The sequence below is a fragment of the Haplochromis burtoni genome, unplaced genomic scaffold (assembly GCF_018398535.1).
Source record: "Haplochromis burtoni strain Fernald_Lab_line unplaced genomic scaffold, NCSU_Asbu1 Contig_195, whole genome shotgun sequence".
Classification (NCBI taxonomy): domain Eukaryota; kingdom Metazoa; phylum Chordata; class Actinopteri; order Cichliformes; family Cichlidae; genus Haplochromis; species Haplochromis burtoni.
In genome coordinates, this window is record NW_024582556.1 from 949,885 (window position 1) to 967,688 (window position 17,804).

A 17,804-nucleotide genomic window follows, 5' to 3' on the forward strand; every position below is an offset into this window, starting at 1 on the left:
TATGTATATATATTCCTGGTGTGGGGGTTGGAGAGGTGTGGGGATGATGGCTAATCTTGCACCCCGAGTGCTTTTGATCCCTTCAACTAGTAAGAGATGTGCGCATGGTGCCTTTATGTCCCTGGGATCAGCTGTGCTATGTCAGAGCTTAAGAAGGGAGATCCGGCACATGAGTGAGACTACAAAGCCTGTGTGCCCGAAATAGTGCAGGAAAGGGCTGGGGTGCGAGCACACATGTCGCACTTGTTGCTAATTTGATCCAGTATAAGTTACATAGATAAGAGCAGACTTACAGTCCTTCAGAAATTATCTCTGGATTCAAATATGCTGGGCAGCTTTGGCTCTCAGCACCCTCTGCTGGCAGATAATTGGTACGGCTTCCACTCAAGGGTTTGAGTCCAGTTTACACCAGGGATGTCAAACTCATTTTACATCAAGAGCCACATACAACGTAGTTAAAGACATTTAACTACACATTTAATCTCTGAGATATCTTTATGTAGTAAGAAGTGCAATCTCAACAGCACGTCTCAGTTTTTCTACATGATAAATGTGTAAAACTAGAGGAAATGGTTCTGGTAGCTCACTTTTATAAAACGGAAAAGTTTTTGCTGATTGATAAAGTATTTCCTTTTTTTCTTTAAGCTAAATTTCTATAGTATAAAATGAAGAACAAGTACTTTTCTGTCATTTAATTCTTTATCTATTACTTAACTACATTTAGCTGTGTGGTATGATGGCTGCGGGGAAGCTATTTATCAGCAAGAAAAGCTATAAAACCTATAAAAATACAGATAAAACTCCAGAATTTATGCCCTCCAACTTTTTTTCCCCAAAGCCATCCAAGTTTCTCCCAGGCTGATTCTGGTCCCAAGGTATTATACTGTACCAATTTATATTTATTATGATAATCTATTTACTTATCAAGCACAGTGCTCGTCAGTAACTCAAATGTGGCAATTAAGGAATCCTTGTGAGTGTAACATAGCTAAAAAGTCCAGTTAGCTAGCCCCAAAGTACAGTACAGTACAGAGACATGAACTAATGCATAAAGTCTGTCAGTCAATTAAATGAAAGAGATCGGAGTCACGTCTGAAAAAGAAAAGAGCATTTTATTCAGCACTGGTTTTGTTCCAAGGAAAGAGCAAGGGGAAACTTGAGTATCAGCAGAAGGTGGTAGGTGAAAGCAATGATTTTTTTTCTCTCTTTTTTTTCCATTTTTCCATTTTTTTTTTCCAGCAACAAATGTTCAGTAAGGGAAAGTACACTCAGGTAAGGCCTGGCTGTATTTTTCTACTTTGAGCATTTAATGCTTACTATTGATTGTGGGCAGATGGACGGTGACCATACATCTTTTACCATTTCTCTTGTCTCAGAGTGGTGTAGAGGTAATACATCGTAAATGTCAAGAAGAAAAGCTAAGAAAACAATAAAACTGTTCACTTTTGGCCCTGAACGTATATAATTTACACATCGCATTCTTAAGAAACACATCAGCTGTGTGATTTCACCATCCATCTAATATTAATGAAATACCGCAGTTTTTATTTTATTTTTTAAGTATTCCATCCATGATTGTTGCATATATTTTGTTTTGCACAAGGCAAGGCAAGATTTGGGTTTTTTCCCCACTCACCCAAATAGTTTGAGATCTACATTGTTAAATGGAGAGTAACCAAAATCGTAATATTAATTTTGAAGAGGGAAAATAGAAGTCAGAGGCAGAAGAATGCAGCAAATTCCTGTTGCCTGCATTTCATATGTTTCAAGCACACACTAAGCCATCTACTTTACAGAGAAGCCGGCATTTGTCTTGCTTTCGAAAAGGGGGAGCATCGCACCTGAAAAGCACTCGTAATGTCTAGAAAAAGAAAACCCGGAACAGAAGCAATGACAAATACGGATGGAAAATAAAAAATAAAGCACAATGTTGCCTTTTTGAAGATCAGAAAGTGTAATGCTGCATGTGGGAGAAAAATGTTAGAAGTCCTGTTTAGCCAGCTCCTGAGCGTGGCTTCTGTTCCCCTTTTGTCCACCCTGGTGAAAAGGGGCTTTACCTGCAAACCCCACCACCCCAGCGGACGCTAGCAGAACCATGAGGTAGATTACGGGTCAAAGTGACCACAAGAGAAACAAAAACCCTCCCAAAAACGATGCCGCCTGGGTGAGATACATGCAATTTCATAAAAGTACAGCTCTCGTTTCAAATCATGTCATGAATTTGTTGTCGTTTTGTTTATTTATTTATTTATTTATTTTTGTAAAAAAGGAAAGAAGAATATAAGGATTTCCCTTGCTCTGAGTTTGTCACCGTTCTCATTTCTCAGTATTGCCGCGGGACTCTCGTTTTCTTTATTGCTACCAGACGACTAGATAGCGCAACGCTCAATGGAAAGCCTCGTGATTCCACACACACTATTTTGCTCAGTCCGATAAGAAATGTGACACCTGATCAAGTTTTGATGAAACAAGGTTGGAGAATGTTCGATATCACGTAAGGAAGGCACCTTTTCCAATAGTAAATTCCTAATGAAATGGTCACTCGTATCAACTGTCGAGTGCAGTTTTCTGAGCTGTGGCAAAGTCGAAAACCAAAGTGAAGTTATTTTAAAACTTCAAAATTCTGTGCAAACGAGGTCTGCAAGGGTTTTGTCCATATACCACAAATAAAGGAACTATCAAATCATAGAAACCTTGATGGGATAAGGAGGGAGGGAGTGATATCTCCATCTCATGCATTTATTACCACATCGTACTTGAATGGGGAAGGTGAGGGTGAATGGGCACAGGTGGGGATGGAGGGAGGTACGGGGGTCATCTGGCAAGTGTTTGAGAATCCTTGAAAAAGAGGAAAACAAGAACAGCATTTTGTATTTTTTTTTTTATCAAAATAAATCTTGGTTTTTCTTTTTTTTTTTTTTCTCCTTTTCCCCCACTTTGACTCGCTGGCTGCTTGAGTCTGTTTACACTGTCCTCATTTTCAACTACAAATGTTGGGGCTGTGCAAAAAAAAAAAAAAGTTCATGTTTCTGGTCCAATCAGCAGACAGAGACTGTTATTCCTGTGATGTCATCAGCAACTTCCCACCTGCCAACTGGCTCACAAAACAGGAATGTGGCCTGAAAGACAAAGAAAGCAGAAACAGGGATATAAAACTTGATTTTTTTACTAAACAGGGGCCACAAAAATACACTCAACTGCTACAGGTCAGCTGCTCCTTAACGCAAATATCTACCGTATTTTCCGCACTATAAGGCACACTTAAAATCCTTTAATTTTCGCAAAAATCGACAGTGCACCTTATAATCCGGTGCGCCTTATGTATGAATTCTGGTTGTGCTTACTGACCTCGAACCGATTTTATGTGGTACACGGTGCTCAAAAATCTGTCAAAAAATGTTTTAGTACGACCTTGGTAAGCTACGAAGCTGCACCGGATTGTCAGAGCATTACGGCTCCCGTAGTCAGGAGCCTTGCGGAGTAATCTGGGTCCAAAACTGTTCGCTTCGAGTTAAAAACCCTCTAAATTCTATCATCTTTAATAACATGATCAGCGTTTCTGCTTTACCGGGTGTAACAATTAAGTTTAACATCTAGGCATCCATAAAACCAGAATTTATTAAATTTAACGGAGTTAGAAATTAGCAGGAAGTTAGCTCGCTAGTTTCCACCTAAACATGATATAGCATGTTCTGACTGAGAGATTGCTGAAAGAATTAAAACGTACAGCTCTGCTATCACTTCCAACATAAATGAAGACAGAAAACTACACAGCAGTGACTTTTGCAGGGTTACTGAAGCTGGGCTAGCTGGTATATAATGATGTGCTACGTGATCGATAGCAACACAGCTATGTTAGCATAACATTAGCACAGTGAAGCTGGAGGATGAATGCTAACTTTTTCCACTCTATAGAAGTTAACGTGAGGGTTTCCGATGGTTAGGGACAAATGCAATCGCATTGCAGGTTGCTGTAAATGGACCAAACTTCAGTCAGGAGAACAACTGAGATAATCCATCCACAATAAGAGGTTAGTCATTAATATACTGCAACAACATGGGAATATAGCAGCTGTGAGTGAATTCAACATTAGTGAATCAGTGGTACGGAAGTGGAGGAAGCAAGAAGAATGATTTGAGTAAAGTTTGACTTATCTGGTTTTGTTTCGCTTAATGCGCTTTATAATCCAGTGTGCCTTATTAATGAAAACAGACCCGTTCATCAACAGTGCGCCTTATGCTCCGAAAAATACGGTAATTGGCCATTAACATAAATAAATTGACTGTACTCAAATGCAATCCGCAGTCAACTTATTTCCATGTGAATATGACAAAAGTGAAGAAACTGGCTGTGATGCTATCATGTTAATATGGAACCAAAAACTCAGAGGGATGTTTCCAGCAACCTGTTGAATCTGTGCCGCAAAGACTCAAGGCAGCTCTGAAGACACAAGGGGGTCCAACCTGGTACAGGCAAGGTATAACTAATGAAGTGGCCGGTGTATATCTATAAACACACTTGAGATTTGAACAACAATCCTGAACATCCGGGTGCAATTAATCACTACAGAAGTCTCGTCGTTCAGGGTGGCCCATTGCTAGCTAAACCATAGGGTCGCACAAACACAACAGTCAAAGGTTAAATGGAGCATGGCAGACATAACAATCACAACCGACTAAATTAACGATTTGAACTCAGACATATACATTCCCACGAGTCTGTAATCTACATTTTCAGTATGTTTTTGATCTTGTGGCAAATAAGTCAGTAGGGCTTGACTCAACATGCCTTTGCTCAGGTGTTATGTGTGCACTCAGGCAGCCGAGTGAGGCCCAACTCTTAACTTAATAAAAGAGACAACTGTAACAGAGTAGCATATATAAACATTTACAGTACTTTGCATTCGCACAAAGGTTTCTCCTCAAAAGTTTTGTATCATTACAGAAATTCGTCCCGGGGCTTTATTAGGATGTCCACTTGACTGTTACGTGTCAGTGAAGCTGCTGAAGTAAACACTCATGTTGTTGAGATTTACGTTGGGAAACCAAAGCATACCTGCATCTACTTGCTGAGTTGACTGTAAGGGGACGAGTTGTTGGAGGAATCCACTTGCTGCGGCGTGCCATTTTCCTGAAAAGCAAAACATCAGCATCTCTCATTTAGAATCTGATAATAACCATCCTCGCTGTGTGTGCATTGAGATAATTGATAGTTTTAGAGGAGAAGCACCTCAAAAACAATCCAGGCCCTTTTGAAGGACAGACCACTGGACTGGCTGTTGCAATTTTGTTTAAGCGGTTTATTGTTTTAAGACGTACGACACCGTTAAGGCAGCAGCTGAACATTTTAAATGAAAAGTTGAATATGATAAAGATAGAATAAACCTACCGGTGCTGCCTGCATGGCGGGATACTGAGGCATGTAAGCTCCCTGGACACCTGGGTTTGCTGGAATATACTGAAAGATAAGAAAAAAATGAAAATAATTTAATAGTATATTACCTATGGAGATGCATGAAAGACAATTAGGCAACTCAACTTTATGTGCACATTTCAGGATGACAACGTTGATCCACAGGAGAATGTCAAAGTTTGGTTGACAAAAAACCTCCTGTAACTGTAGCAGTTAGAAGCTCGTGTTATGTTCTTATAACTGCATCTGGGGACATGCAGATGCAGTTATAAGAACCAAAAACATCTGTCACGTATGAATGAATTTAACTTCCTTAAAGTGCAAAAAAAAAAAAAAAAAAAAAACACAAAAAAAAGTTGTCTTCTGTCTCAGGCTCAATATTAAAAGTGTGCCAAAGGCCCTTTTTAAAAAAATTAACATGACCTTATTTGCAATAATGACACACACACACACCACACACACTCACAAGGTACAATTGCCAGCTATACTACAGCTGGTAATAACCAAAAATAAAGATTTCATCTTGCCAATTCACAGATATCTGTGCACAGTGTTGCAATCATAATTGCTGCTAGTGTGCTGTTTAATGGTAGCACAGATTTCATTTGATTAGTGCTGTGTGTGTGTGTGCATGAGAGATGGAAGATATCCCAGAATTCCACTCACCGCTCCAGTGTTTCCCAATGACAGCTGGCCCATCTGCTGAGTCATCATGGCTGTTGGGTGCAGTGACATGGAGGGATCCACAGAGGGCGACATCACAGAGGCCTGAAAACACAAAGTGGCTCAGTTTTGTGGCACACGTCATATGAGTCAAGTCATTTAGATAAAAACAGCAACACCACACAGGATAGGCAGTGATTGGTACAAAAATAACAAGTGTTACTCTCTGACATATATACGGGTCAGCACAGGCCAGCGAGCTGGGGAAAAGGACAGGCTTTTGAAACACATCCGTAACACTAACTGTGACGGTGTAGTAGTTTCAGGTCAAAAGAAAACGCTGCACATTCAGAACATTGTCTTCTATGCTAGTAAATTATGCAGAAGGTGTGGTGTTGCCAGCTCTAGCCAGTTTTCAGATGGAGTATTGCTTTAAACATGATGCCCTCAGGGAACGGACCATTTCCTAACAAAAAATAAATAAAAAATGGGGGAGGGGGCAGATCAGCAGAGACACTTGTTCCACTGGAAACCATCTGTTGGAAGAGTCAAAGAGTCACAAGACTGTCTCTGCTTCAGGCATTTCCTGCTGGATCCAGAAAGCGGGAGAAGGGGGGGGGGGGAAGGGCAGTGGCTGGAAGCCTCTTTAGTTGTTCCATTTCTCTTTCATACGCAGTCCAACACACACTTAAAGCATGCAGCGGCTATTTCCCAGAACTTGTCTCAGCCTCTGGCCTTCTCATGTGTTTGGGGAAGTTTTGTAGCTGGACTTGTCTGCATCAGCAGAACAGGGGGAATAAAGTGACACTGTGAGCGGCTATGAGCTCAGAAGTTTAGCTGCAGTGGCACCACACACCCATTTCCTGTGCACAGAACACGACGCAGTTTATAAAGCCGTGGCTGCAGCTGCCTTACCGGGTGTTGCATGATGTATGGTTGATGTGCCACCCAAGAATGACTCTGCACCTAATGACGAGAGAGGCAGAATGAGAGACAGATGCAAAGAAAGAGGATGAAAGCAGCAAAACGTGTCGCCCATTTACAAATGCAAAACAATTTATCTCATCTCCACCTCAGTAGTTTTATTTGTGGACTGTATAAGAGTAGCTCTGCACAATTTACAGTTCAAAAGTAATGGATCATTTGAACCTTTGGCCATTTAAGAATTAATATATATGACAAAGAAACTAGGATGCATACTAGGATAGAAATTGAATGATTCTAACAGCCTGAATCACAAGCCACAGGCGAATCAGCATAAACGCCATCTATCATCATAAAGACAGCACACTCCTGCTCAGACATAAGAGCCCCAGTAATATGCAAAGCCATCATCTTTTTAAGTAAAAGCCTGGTTGCTTCTCTTGCGTGGCACTAAGCACACCAGTGGCTTCATAACTCCAGTTCTGCCTTCAGTACTGAGCCTAATCATCTCCATTAAGGAGTTCATATGCCTTACTAACAGCCTGGGTGAGGTCCACCCTACTTCTGCTCAACTGGTCTTTTCCCGAAAACCCTTTTTTACAGTTTTTTATAAGCTTAAGCTGATTTGTTGTTGTAATCAGCTGCCTTCCTCGTTTAACTGTAAATGTAAGCCTGTTAGATGTTAAACAGTTATCATTTAAATTTGGTATGGGCAATATACAGGAAAGCTCTGGCAGTAGAAGATCATAGTGTTGCAAATGTAAAGGCATTGCTTTCTTGGAAACAGGTTAAGAATCTATTGGAGTTCGTGATTAACTCCTCACGTGATCCGAGTATCTACTACACAGCTCTTAAAACTCTGAAGTGAATTTATCTGCGACCATCTGGCAGACGGCTGGTGAAAAAAAATAAACTCAAATCAAAACTTAAATTTATCTCTCCTGTGCAAGTGACAGACCTTTTCAGTGGTTTGAGGTATTTTCCACACAGAATGTCATTCATTAAAACTCTTTGGCAACAGGAAGGAAGACGTGAGAATTCAGAGAAACCTTGACTCAGAGATGATGACTGTGCCTGCTCAAATGATGAGTTTGTTCCAGCGAACTCCTAAGCTTACTGTCAGATACCATGAGCTCTGTTCACACATTAAAAAAAAATGCAAAACCACATGGAGCTTCCAACGTCTGAGGCAGCCCAGGAAAATTACATTCATCCATCCATCTTAACTGATTTAGGATGTGGGGGTTGCAGGGGTGGAGCCTATCCCAGCAAGCATTGAGCAAGAGGTGGGGTACACAGTGACTAGGCTGCCAGTGTAAGTTGCATATACAAGCAAAAGGATCCACCAGCCCACACACTGTAACCTCAAATGTGGAATACAGAGGAGCGGACAAGTATCGAGAAAGCGGTTCAGCTCTTAGAAAGGGTTTTCTTGGCCCATTAAAGGGATATTGTGCAGTACCTGGTAAGCAGAGACTGGAGACATGTAGGGAGCCATTGTGGGCTGCACAGTCATTATCCTGTTGGTGACTGGATAAGGAGAAGCATAGTACCTAGGAAACAAGACAGTATTTTACAACAAAGCTTGGGAATTATGAGGCTAGTAAAGTGTGAAATGAGGGCATGAACTGTTATAACCAGAGTGCAACTTACCCGTTCTGTATAGCTGCTGAGGAGGGGTCATAAGTGAGAGTCATTGCCCCCTAAATGACAAAACCATCAAAAAGGTAGAATTACATAACTGAATTATTAGTTCTTACTACTTTAGCGTAACAGTAAAACACCATGAAACCATAATTGGTGAAATTACCCTTTCATTTCAACGGTATGGCTCAACAGACCCATACAATATTCTTGATAGACTTGTTAGAAGAAGATTGATTCTCAGTAATAAAAACGAGGTGGCATACATGCAAGATAGATGACATTACGTACTAATCTGAGATCCGCTGTCTGTCCGTTGGGAACAAATCCGCCATGAGCATGTTTCTTCCTTTGACTGTCAGCAAACTTACACAGCAAGGGCTGAGAGGGTGCTGGGGAGGAGGGATGTGGAAAAAAAACAAAAACAAAAACCCTGACATGTTAACAATCACTCAACAATTATTAATCACCGCCTCTGCGGTTTTCATCTGTGGGAAAGTATCCAGAAAGGGGAAACTCTTCCCTACCCAGAGCTCCAGAAGCCGTCTTGATAAACTTCCCATTGAAGTGGGAGATGACTGCATTGCACTGCTCTGTTGTGTCCATCCTGATGGAGGAGAGGATGAAACAATAACAAAGACTCATCATCAAGTGACACAGAGATCATCTAAAGTGCAATCTTCTTTAACGCAGTGATGCTGGCATGACTGGAATAACTCGGATTCTCATTTTTGTGACCATTTACATTCTGTAGGGTTTATAGCCAACAACCGGCATAGATATGTGAAGTGAAACAGGAGGCAGTATAGGGTTATATGTCCAGTTATCGATGACTGCTTTGGGTTTTGCACTGTAACGCCAGTTTCTGGAGGAACACAGACAACACAAACACAGCCTGTATGCTTCGTGTTTGCTGTTACTGACAGCAGTGTTCTGCAAAAGCATGTCTTACACAGACAATGAGCCAAAACTGACTCTATTTAATAAGTCTGAGGGCAGAACACAGGCTTGTTTGCTCTACATTGCAATAAAATGGTACCTCAAGTGAGCTATTGTATTACACAATTTCAAAAGCAAACGGTAACAGTAACTAATGCACTGTTAATTCTATGTCTAATAAAGGAAGGCAGGTTACAGATTGCTGTGCTAGGACAGGAGCTGCACAGTGCCACTGCTACTTCATAACACAATTTATCATCATGGGTTTGCTGAAGGTTTATGTTGCACCTCCTTTAATACCGATCAAACAGGAAAAAAAAAAGAAAAGAATGTTCTTTCTGTGAGTCTCTTGTGACAGACCTGGCAAAGCCCACACCTCGGCTGTTGCCGCTGTAGTCTCGTAGGATCCGCGTGGAGACGACCTGACCAAAGGGCTGCAGCATGTTCTCCAGCTCTTTCTCATCCACAGACAGAGGCAAGTTGGAAATGTACAGATTTGTGGGGTCCTGTTCCTGCTGCTGCTCGTGTTGAAGGAGACAGAAAAGAAGAAATGCACTGAATGCTTTAGCATCATGTCACGATAAAATGAAATCAACACTCACAAAGGCTGTGTTGTGCCATTTCTCTACTGACAAATGAATGCATGACACAAAAAAAATTAATTCTCTGCATGAAACTTGCCTGGGCGCAGATCAGTTAAAGTGTGGTTAATGGCTAGAGGAACATTTGGTTAAACAAGCTCTCCTGCACACACAGACACACACACACACAGTGTTACACACTTCATCCGCACTGTGCAGCAGCTCAGCGCCTCCACAGTCTTCCCTAGAAACAGCAGGAGAGCGGCGTAGCCTAGCTACCGCAACACACAAACTGCGTTCAGCCATGTTTGCTCCAAACAAAGCAGCTACATGCAGGTCTCCAGTGAGCCACCGCACACCAGTGAATTCTAACCCGTGAATTCAATCACACGCAGCATGCATGTGAAAGGGAAAGGACTGGAAGACATTAGCCCACTATGAGAGAAATCACCGATATTATGCAAAAATATCCTTGTGTGCTTTACTTTCAATTGGCCACAGAGGCTCGAGAATGCCTCAACGCTTAAAGTGCTGCTATAACAGAGCACTGCTGCAGATATCACTATGTATAAATAGCAACTGCAAATACCCAATAGCAGTAAAGTTCCTGGTAAAATTCTGTATAGTGTATAAAGGAGAGTGGGTAATGTGTTGCACTGACAGGTTATTTGGCAGAGAGAGATGTGACATCTGGTTTCTACAGTGAAAGTAAATGGGGTCACGGGAAGAACAGCTTGTCAGCTGAGGTCATGTGACCGGTCTAATGTCATTCCCCAACACACAGTGGACACAAGCGTGCACGCATTAAAAAACAAAGGAAGAAAAAAAGCACAACCCCAAAGAGATGTTCGCAAGCATAACAAATATGCACAGACATGCACATGTGCATGTACCAAACTCACCTTGGCCATCTGGGCCTGTATGCCGCTGGTTTTCAGAGCATGGACTGCTTTTAAAGCAGCCGCTGGGCTGTCAAAGTCCACAAAGCCGTAACCTGGAGTTTGCAGAATAGTATTTACATCAGCAGTCAGTAAGTGATAACATCACTTACTGAGATATATATATATATATAAAAATTGCTTATTCTCGTAAATATAACAACATATTTTATACGTGAAAGACTCATAAAAGAAATCTTGTAATTGAGATGTGTGGGAAATCTTTTAAAGGAATTGCTTTGGGAAGTCTGCTTATTCATTTCCTTCCCCAGAGTTAGACCAGAAGCTCGATAACACCAAGATCCTTGAGCGGGTAAGCTCGGCTAAGAATAAACACTAAAAACTATACTTGGCTTTGTTGAAAGATAAAAAGATAACCGTCTACCAGGACCTCTTCAGAATGAGCAGGATATAATTAATGCATTGTATCCTGTTTATCTGGGCAAAACCTTTCTGTAGTATTGAAATCAAAATGCTGTACTATTCCTTTAAACCGGTATCTATGTCTCACCCACATTCTATGCATGCCTTTTCACCATTTTCTAGAACATTCCAACAGTGTGAAAAAGATCTGTAAAAATGCAGTACAGTATGTTCTGCATTTTAAAATGAAGAAAGTTTTTCCGTATTTTTTTAACAGTGCATCGAATCTTACCATCTGCTTTCTTATTATACAGCCAGCCATTATGCACTGTTTTCTATTTATTTCCATAAAGTGTAAAAATCTGTTAAATCTATTTGCGGAGACTCGGTGAAACCTCTGTGATACTTATCACACTTCTGTCTTCATAGTGTTAAAATGCAATGAAGATTTTACCAATCAATCTACACTTTCACCTGTGAAGCAAAACAACAGCACACGTTGTGTGACAAAATTATAAACCGGGCGTATTCACAGTTGGCTTTCAGGTCACCTGATTTATAGGTGTGGAAATTCAACAGTGTTCACGTGCTAGGTGGCTCTCTGTACTTAATTTAAAGTTGAACTGCTAGTATATTTTGGCAGCTAGAACTTATTGATCTCACTGACCTTTACACTTGTTGGTTGTCTTGTCCAGGATTGCCTTCGCAGACTGAATCTTTCCATACCTGCGTGCACAAAAGATGTAGACTACCGTTAAAGACAACGATGAATCAACAGCTGAGACTGTTCTCATTGTGTATTATTTAAGATTTCCAGATCCAGATTTCTCTGGATTTGTTTCCAGAGAAATCTCTACATGGAGAGCCTTCATTCAACTTGACAGTGAGGTTAAAGAAAAGAACAGTTCACAGGACGATTAAACCACACAATGTGTAACTGGTTTCAGTTTACATGTTTCAGGCTTTGCTTTATCTCTGACTTTCCACTCAAGTTGAACTCTGACACAAACTGTGAGCTTCTCTACCCGCACACCATACACACTGAATGCCTAGCTTACATCACCATTCAGACCTTGTTGCTATGAAAAGCACTTTCATTTCTGCTTTGTGCTGCCAAACACCACTGGGAACACGAACAAAACACAAGCAAACGTGACACAAACAGCTGCTGTTGCTGCTGCGGGTTACATGAGTGGACGTCCTTTTCCATTTGCTTGTGAATCAGAAGGAAAAAGATTGGACAAAACAGCACTAATTATGGCAACCCACCACATTAACCACTTAGACTGGCGTCTGTACTATCAGCACGTATAAGGCATTCTCACCAGTTGAATGAGGGTTTTGCAATCTGCTTTGCATACCAAAGATGAGCTGTGACTTTTCTATATGTTTCTTTATGGTGGTTGGCACCTTTTATGTGGACACTACGGTTAAACCAGCATGGTTTTTGCATGTCTGCATTGATTTTTTGGCATCAAACAGCAAACAGACTTTTATTTTTAAGAGTGTAATATTTTACTTTAATTTCAGTAACTATTAAACCACTTATGCTATTTATTTAGCATATTCAGGAAAGGTCTCTTCTTATTGTGTAGGAAACCAGTTATACACAAAATAATAACAAGAAATCATAACTCACCTCTTTATATTGCATTCACACTTAAAATTATGCAATAACAGGCAGACTGCTAGGCTTTACTTAAACTAATTACTATCCAACGACAATGACAATGACTGTGTTTGTAGTGTTGGTGCCTTTTGGAGAAAGTTTTAAGAAGTGTGCTGAATATATGGTGAATGAAATATTCCTGTCACCACCAAGCAGTGAGTAGCAAAAATCCAATCATCCTGTCCAAATATGGTCACCTCTGGCTTCAAAAACTGAAGATTGTAAAAGCCGTAATATCAAAGCAGGAGTCCACACAACACAGGTGGTGTTTGATGGCTAACGCTATCTGTTAATCTGCTTAGCTTACTACAATGTGATGAATTGAAAATAAATATATATTCTGCCCAAAAGAACAAAATATGTCTCATGTCCACTCTTAAATTCTTACTAATTAGCTTTAAAAACCTTAAATGTAACAATTTCATGCTGTGCTGGTACAGATGGTAGCTTTCTATTTTCTGTCCTTAAGACAAGCTGACCCTGACCATAGAAAGTATTGAGATTTTGCAGCCATGAGATATCAACTTATCTGCCATTTTTGGACGCGTGACAATCATGCTGACAATTTAAAGTTAAGTGAATAAAACCCCAGATACACAGGCCTAAAGTCCGGTCTGCGACCATCTGACAACCATCCATTTCTTGGGAAAAATGGATTCCCTGACCGATAGGCAAAACCTTTGTTGTGATGGTTTTTGGTTGCTAGCAGAATGCTGCAGTCGCCTGTAGTCTGCATGAACCCAGCTAGCTTGTCTACCAACACTGGCCAACTATTCTAAAAATGGCAGTAGAAGTGTGAAAAATGCGCCTTTTAAAATGTCTTAGCTAGACGAACATTATTCTTTTCCAGTTTGTGCAGCACTTTTTCAGGGTTTACTACTTGGCTAGTAGGTAACAAGTGTTTGCAGACAAGCTACTGCTAGTGACCAAAGCAATTGCTAAAGGGTTTTTCTTGTAGTACAAGAAAGCAACTACTTACGAAATAGTTGGGGAATATAATTTTTTTCCCTTTTGATGTCCAATAAAGAGGACAGCTCTTGAACAATGGAGCTAGCTTCTAGTCGTGAAAAGTGAATCTAAGGTGGAATTACTTTGGATTGTCTTTAACAGCCAGCAGGGGACGACTCTTGTGGTTCCAAAATAAATTTGGGCTGGATAGAAACCCCTGGACTGGGACCTCGGTTTACATGTTCCTGATACATTTATGGTCACAATTGCTAGTTTCTGATTACACTGAACAAAAGATCAAATTAATGCTGCAAATTTAAACAGCAGGACGATCATGACGAAAACACTCATGGGTCAATAGCAGGACTTCAGTAACCTGTGGATCAGTGATTCCCAGTGTGTGGAGCTTATCAACCTGGTGAACCACTGAAGTGCTGCTCGTGTACCATAACAAATCCCTTACATAAAAAAATTAATAAATAATTTTCAATTTTGTGAGTTATTTTAGCGCAAACTACTTATACTTTGCCTTTTCTGGGCCATTATCTGAGCCTGAATTTGTCATATATTCTTTCAATTAAAATGTATTTTTAAATAATTGCTGTCCTTTTTTAGAGCTACTATTCAACCCTTTTCATTTCCAAAGTACAATAAGTGACAAAACATTCGTTTGCACAGCCATACGCGTATATGAGCACGAACTCACTGGTGACAGAGTTTGATCAGGTCCAGGTCTGTCGTGGCAGGAGGCAGGCCACGGATGTAAAGGTTAGTTTTGCTGAGCTGCTCCAGGCCTGTGCTGCTGCTGCTGTTGCTGCTGGGACTGGACGGAGTCATGGGGTAGGACTGCACACAGGAAACACACTGTTAGGAAATGTACGGGAGCTGGATAATCTAATTTAAACTCAGGTCAAGCGTGATCACAAGAACATTTCATCAGTGTGACAAACACACAGGGAAAACGCTGTCTGCACTAGTCCATGCAGTACTCGTCTAACATCAATAAGCACTGCTCGCTAAAGAGCTGCATTTCAGTTGGTTTTCTACAGCGAGACACACCTGAGACCACAACAGGTCCGGTGGTAGCAGAAGAAGGACTCAAGGATTGGCCAACTTTGAGCTGCTTTTAGGTTATTTGCTTGTATGCCACTCACATTCATTTTAAAGAATAAGGCATGCTAAACATTTGGTGAGTTTGCAGTGATGCCGATCACAGAAAACTCAACAAATATTAACAAATGTTACTAATTAACAACCCAGTTGTGCATAGAGGTACCTAAAATTAAGCAGTCAAACAAATTAAATTATTTAAAGGGACAGCAGCCTAAAAGCAGCTTTCCTACATCTTGAATATGTTCTTATAATAATTTTGTACGTTTCCATATTTCCATCGATCCATGCGTGTTCTTAACTCGCTTATCTGACTTAGGGTCACAGAGGAACTCCTTGAATTCTCTACCTTTTCTTAAACTGAGTAAAAGGTTTGCCCTTTAACCCCTTAGCTGTAAAAAGACAAATTTCCTGTGCATTCTTTTGCATTCTTATAGGTGGGCCTTTGGGTCTGACATCAGACAGACACTTCCATTTTTTTTTTCTTACTTGCACACCAAACCACACCACTGCCCTGCAAAGCATTTCCTTCCCTTTACTCATTCATTAAAATCCCCCCACCAGCCACCGCAACCCTCTCCAGTTCAGATCAAAGACAAAGCGTGGCAAAATAACACCATCTGTCCATAACCGAAATACAATCCACATTTTAGGAGCCAAAACTGTGCACATGGGCCAAACAAGGCCAACTATGGCTAAATGTTCATAGCAGGTATTATTCTTTCACACGTGAAGACCTGATTCCTGCCACAGGAACATCTGTTAGGTCTCTTATGTGTTCAAGTAGAGGCCTTACACTTTTGTTGGTGTGCAATTACAAAGCTTAACATAAAGCTAAAAAAAAAAAAGCCCATCAAAGCTTCTCCATTAGAGGGCAGCTATGGTATATTTTACTCGCAGGGCCCTCTTATAGCTGATTAAACACCTACACTGAAGACTCATTCTTCCCCTGAAGGGATTCATAGGAGATCGGATTCACATCCCCGTCCTCAAAGTAACGTGCAGTACCTTCCGATGAATATATATTACAAGAAAATTGAACCCTCGCTCCACCTTATCTGAAGCAGGGTTCACATTTCCGTCAGCGGCAGAGGTTAAACACCCGCCGCCTCTCTCCTTCCATCTTCCATCTTCAGATGGAAAAGCACAGGGGCACGGCCTTCATTCAGACCAGCCTTTTCTCTTCACCTGAGAGGTCAAAAAGAAGAATGCAGGCAGGCAGGCTGCATAGTTCACCCAGCACACTGACATTCATCCCAGCTCTCTCTCTCTCCCTCTCTGGATCCAACCAGAATGCATTAACCTATAAAATGGACTACAACCGTCATGCACATTGACCAGAGTTGGCCAGCAAGGTTATACGGACGTAATAATTAAAGTATCGGTTGTACAGCTACAGATCGGCTCGGATTTTATCTTTATTTGATTTAATATCTTCATCTTATTAGGTTTCCCCTTTTGACAAGTGCTGAGAGCAGATGATCTGTTTTCCAAACGGGGTTTAATTATTACCAGAATGTGGCGTGAACGCATGTAAATCCTGAAATGGCTTTCCAATGTCATGTGCTATTATTCACCCCATTTTCTCCCCTCAAAGTGTGATTAAAAAAAAAAAAAAAAAAGTAGGAAGAAGGGGGAAAAACCCAATGTGTGTATGTGTGTGTCTTTGGCCTACCTGCTTACGATTGGCTGTCTTCGGCGGGTTGCCCGTGTTTGCAAAGATCATCCTGGAGGTTACAGATGGATTTTACTTCCTCCCCCCCAGAAAAAAGGAAAAAAAAAATCGCACCGATGAGAGCCACTATAGAGACGAAATCCGAGCGGGGTTCGGGAGCCTATCAAATAGCCAGTCGCTTTATAACATCCGCATCATGAACGGCTGCTGGACACTTTAAAAAAGAACCCTCGGTCCCGCATAGGTACACTGTTACATCTATACAGTCAGATGCACACCAGGCGATGGACCAGCCCTCCGGTCCGGTTCATTGATCTACGACGTCCTGCTGCAGACCGCTCGGCAGTCCCACCTACTACAGACTAAACCATCTCCGCCTCTGCAGGGTGTTTGACATCAAATAAACTGCGTTGCCGCCACCTAAAAACTCGCAGCGGACGCTTGCTTATTACGATAAACGGACGTGTGGTGTCTGAGGCTCGGTCGAAATTCAGACACAAAGCGGGTTTGGGTTTGATTTTGGGAAGCACAATCAGTTTGGGCTCAACCCTCGCCGCTTTTCATGTTGTCGTCGTCCGCACATACCAAGCATTCTTCACCCCCACCTCCTGAAACCACACACACAGAGTTGTACACACACACACACCCTCTTCCTCTTTGTACCCTCCCCCCCGCCTCCCCCCGACACACACACCCCGTCCAACATAGGCTAGTACATGTCACAGAAGTCAGGATGCAGTGAAATATAAGCAGCCGCCACCGGCCCCGAGACGAGGTCAGTTTCCCTGTAAACCGCACAATGTGGGACGGAGGCAAGAACACAGAGCAAATATTGAATTCAAAACACACAAAAACATGCTATTGATGTTTTCTGGAAGGCTTCGTGTACTTCATATCACATAATTATGAGTCAGAAGAAGAAATACTTTTTTTTTTA

The 17,804-nt window shown here is 41.3% G+C and overlaps 1 protein-coding gene across 1 annotated transcript; it reads right to left on the reverse strand.

Annotated features, from left to right (window-relative positions):
- Window positions 1-1,093: 1,093 nt before the first annotated feature.
- rbms1a (RNA binding motif, single stranded interacting protein 1a) lies at window positions 1,094-17,445 on the reverse strand. Its single transcript, XM_005935249.3, has 14 exons — window positions 16,868-17,445; window positions 14,789-14,928; window positions 12,133-12,191; window positions 11,067-11,158; window positions 9,944-10,101; window positions 9,172-9,251; window positions 8,936-9,036; window positions 8,654-8,703; window positions 8,463-8,553; window positions 6,992-7,042; window positions 6,080-6,181; window positions 5,390-5,458; window positions 5,057-5,131; window positions 1,094-3,119 (listed from the first exon to the last, which is right to left on the reverse strand). Exons 1-13 carry the CDS (start codon window positions 16,916-16,918, stop codon window positions 5,063-5,065), a joined length of 1,113 nt encoding a protein of 370 aa, XP_005935311.1. The 5' UTR covers window positions 16,919-17,445; the 3' UTR covers window positions 1,094-3,119; window positions 5,057-5,062.
- Window positions 17,446-17,804: the final 359 nt, after the last annotated feature.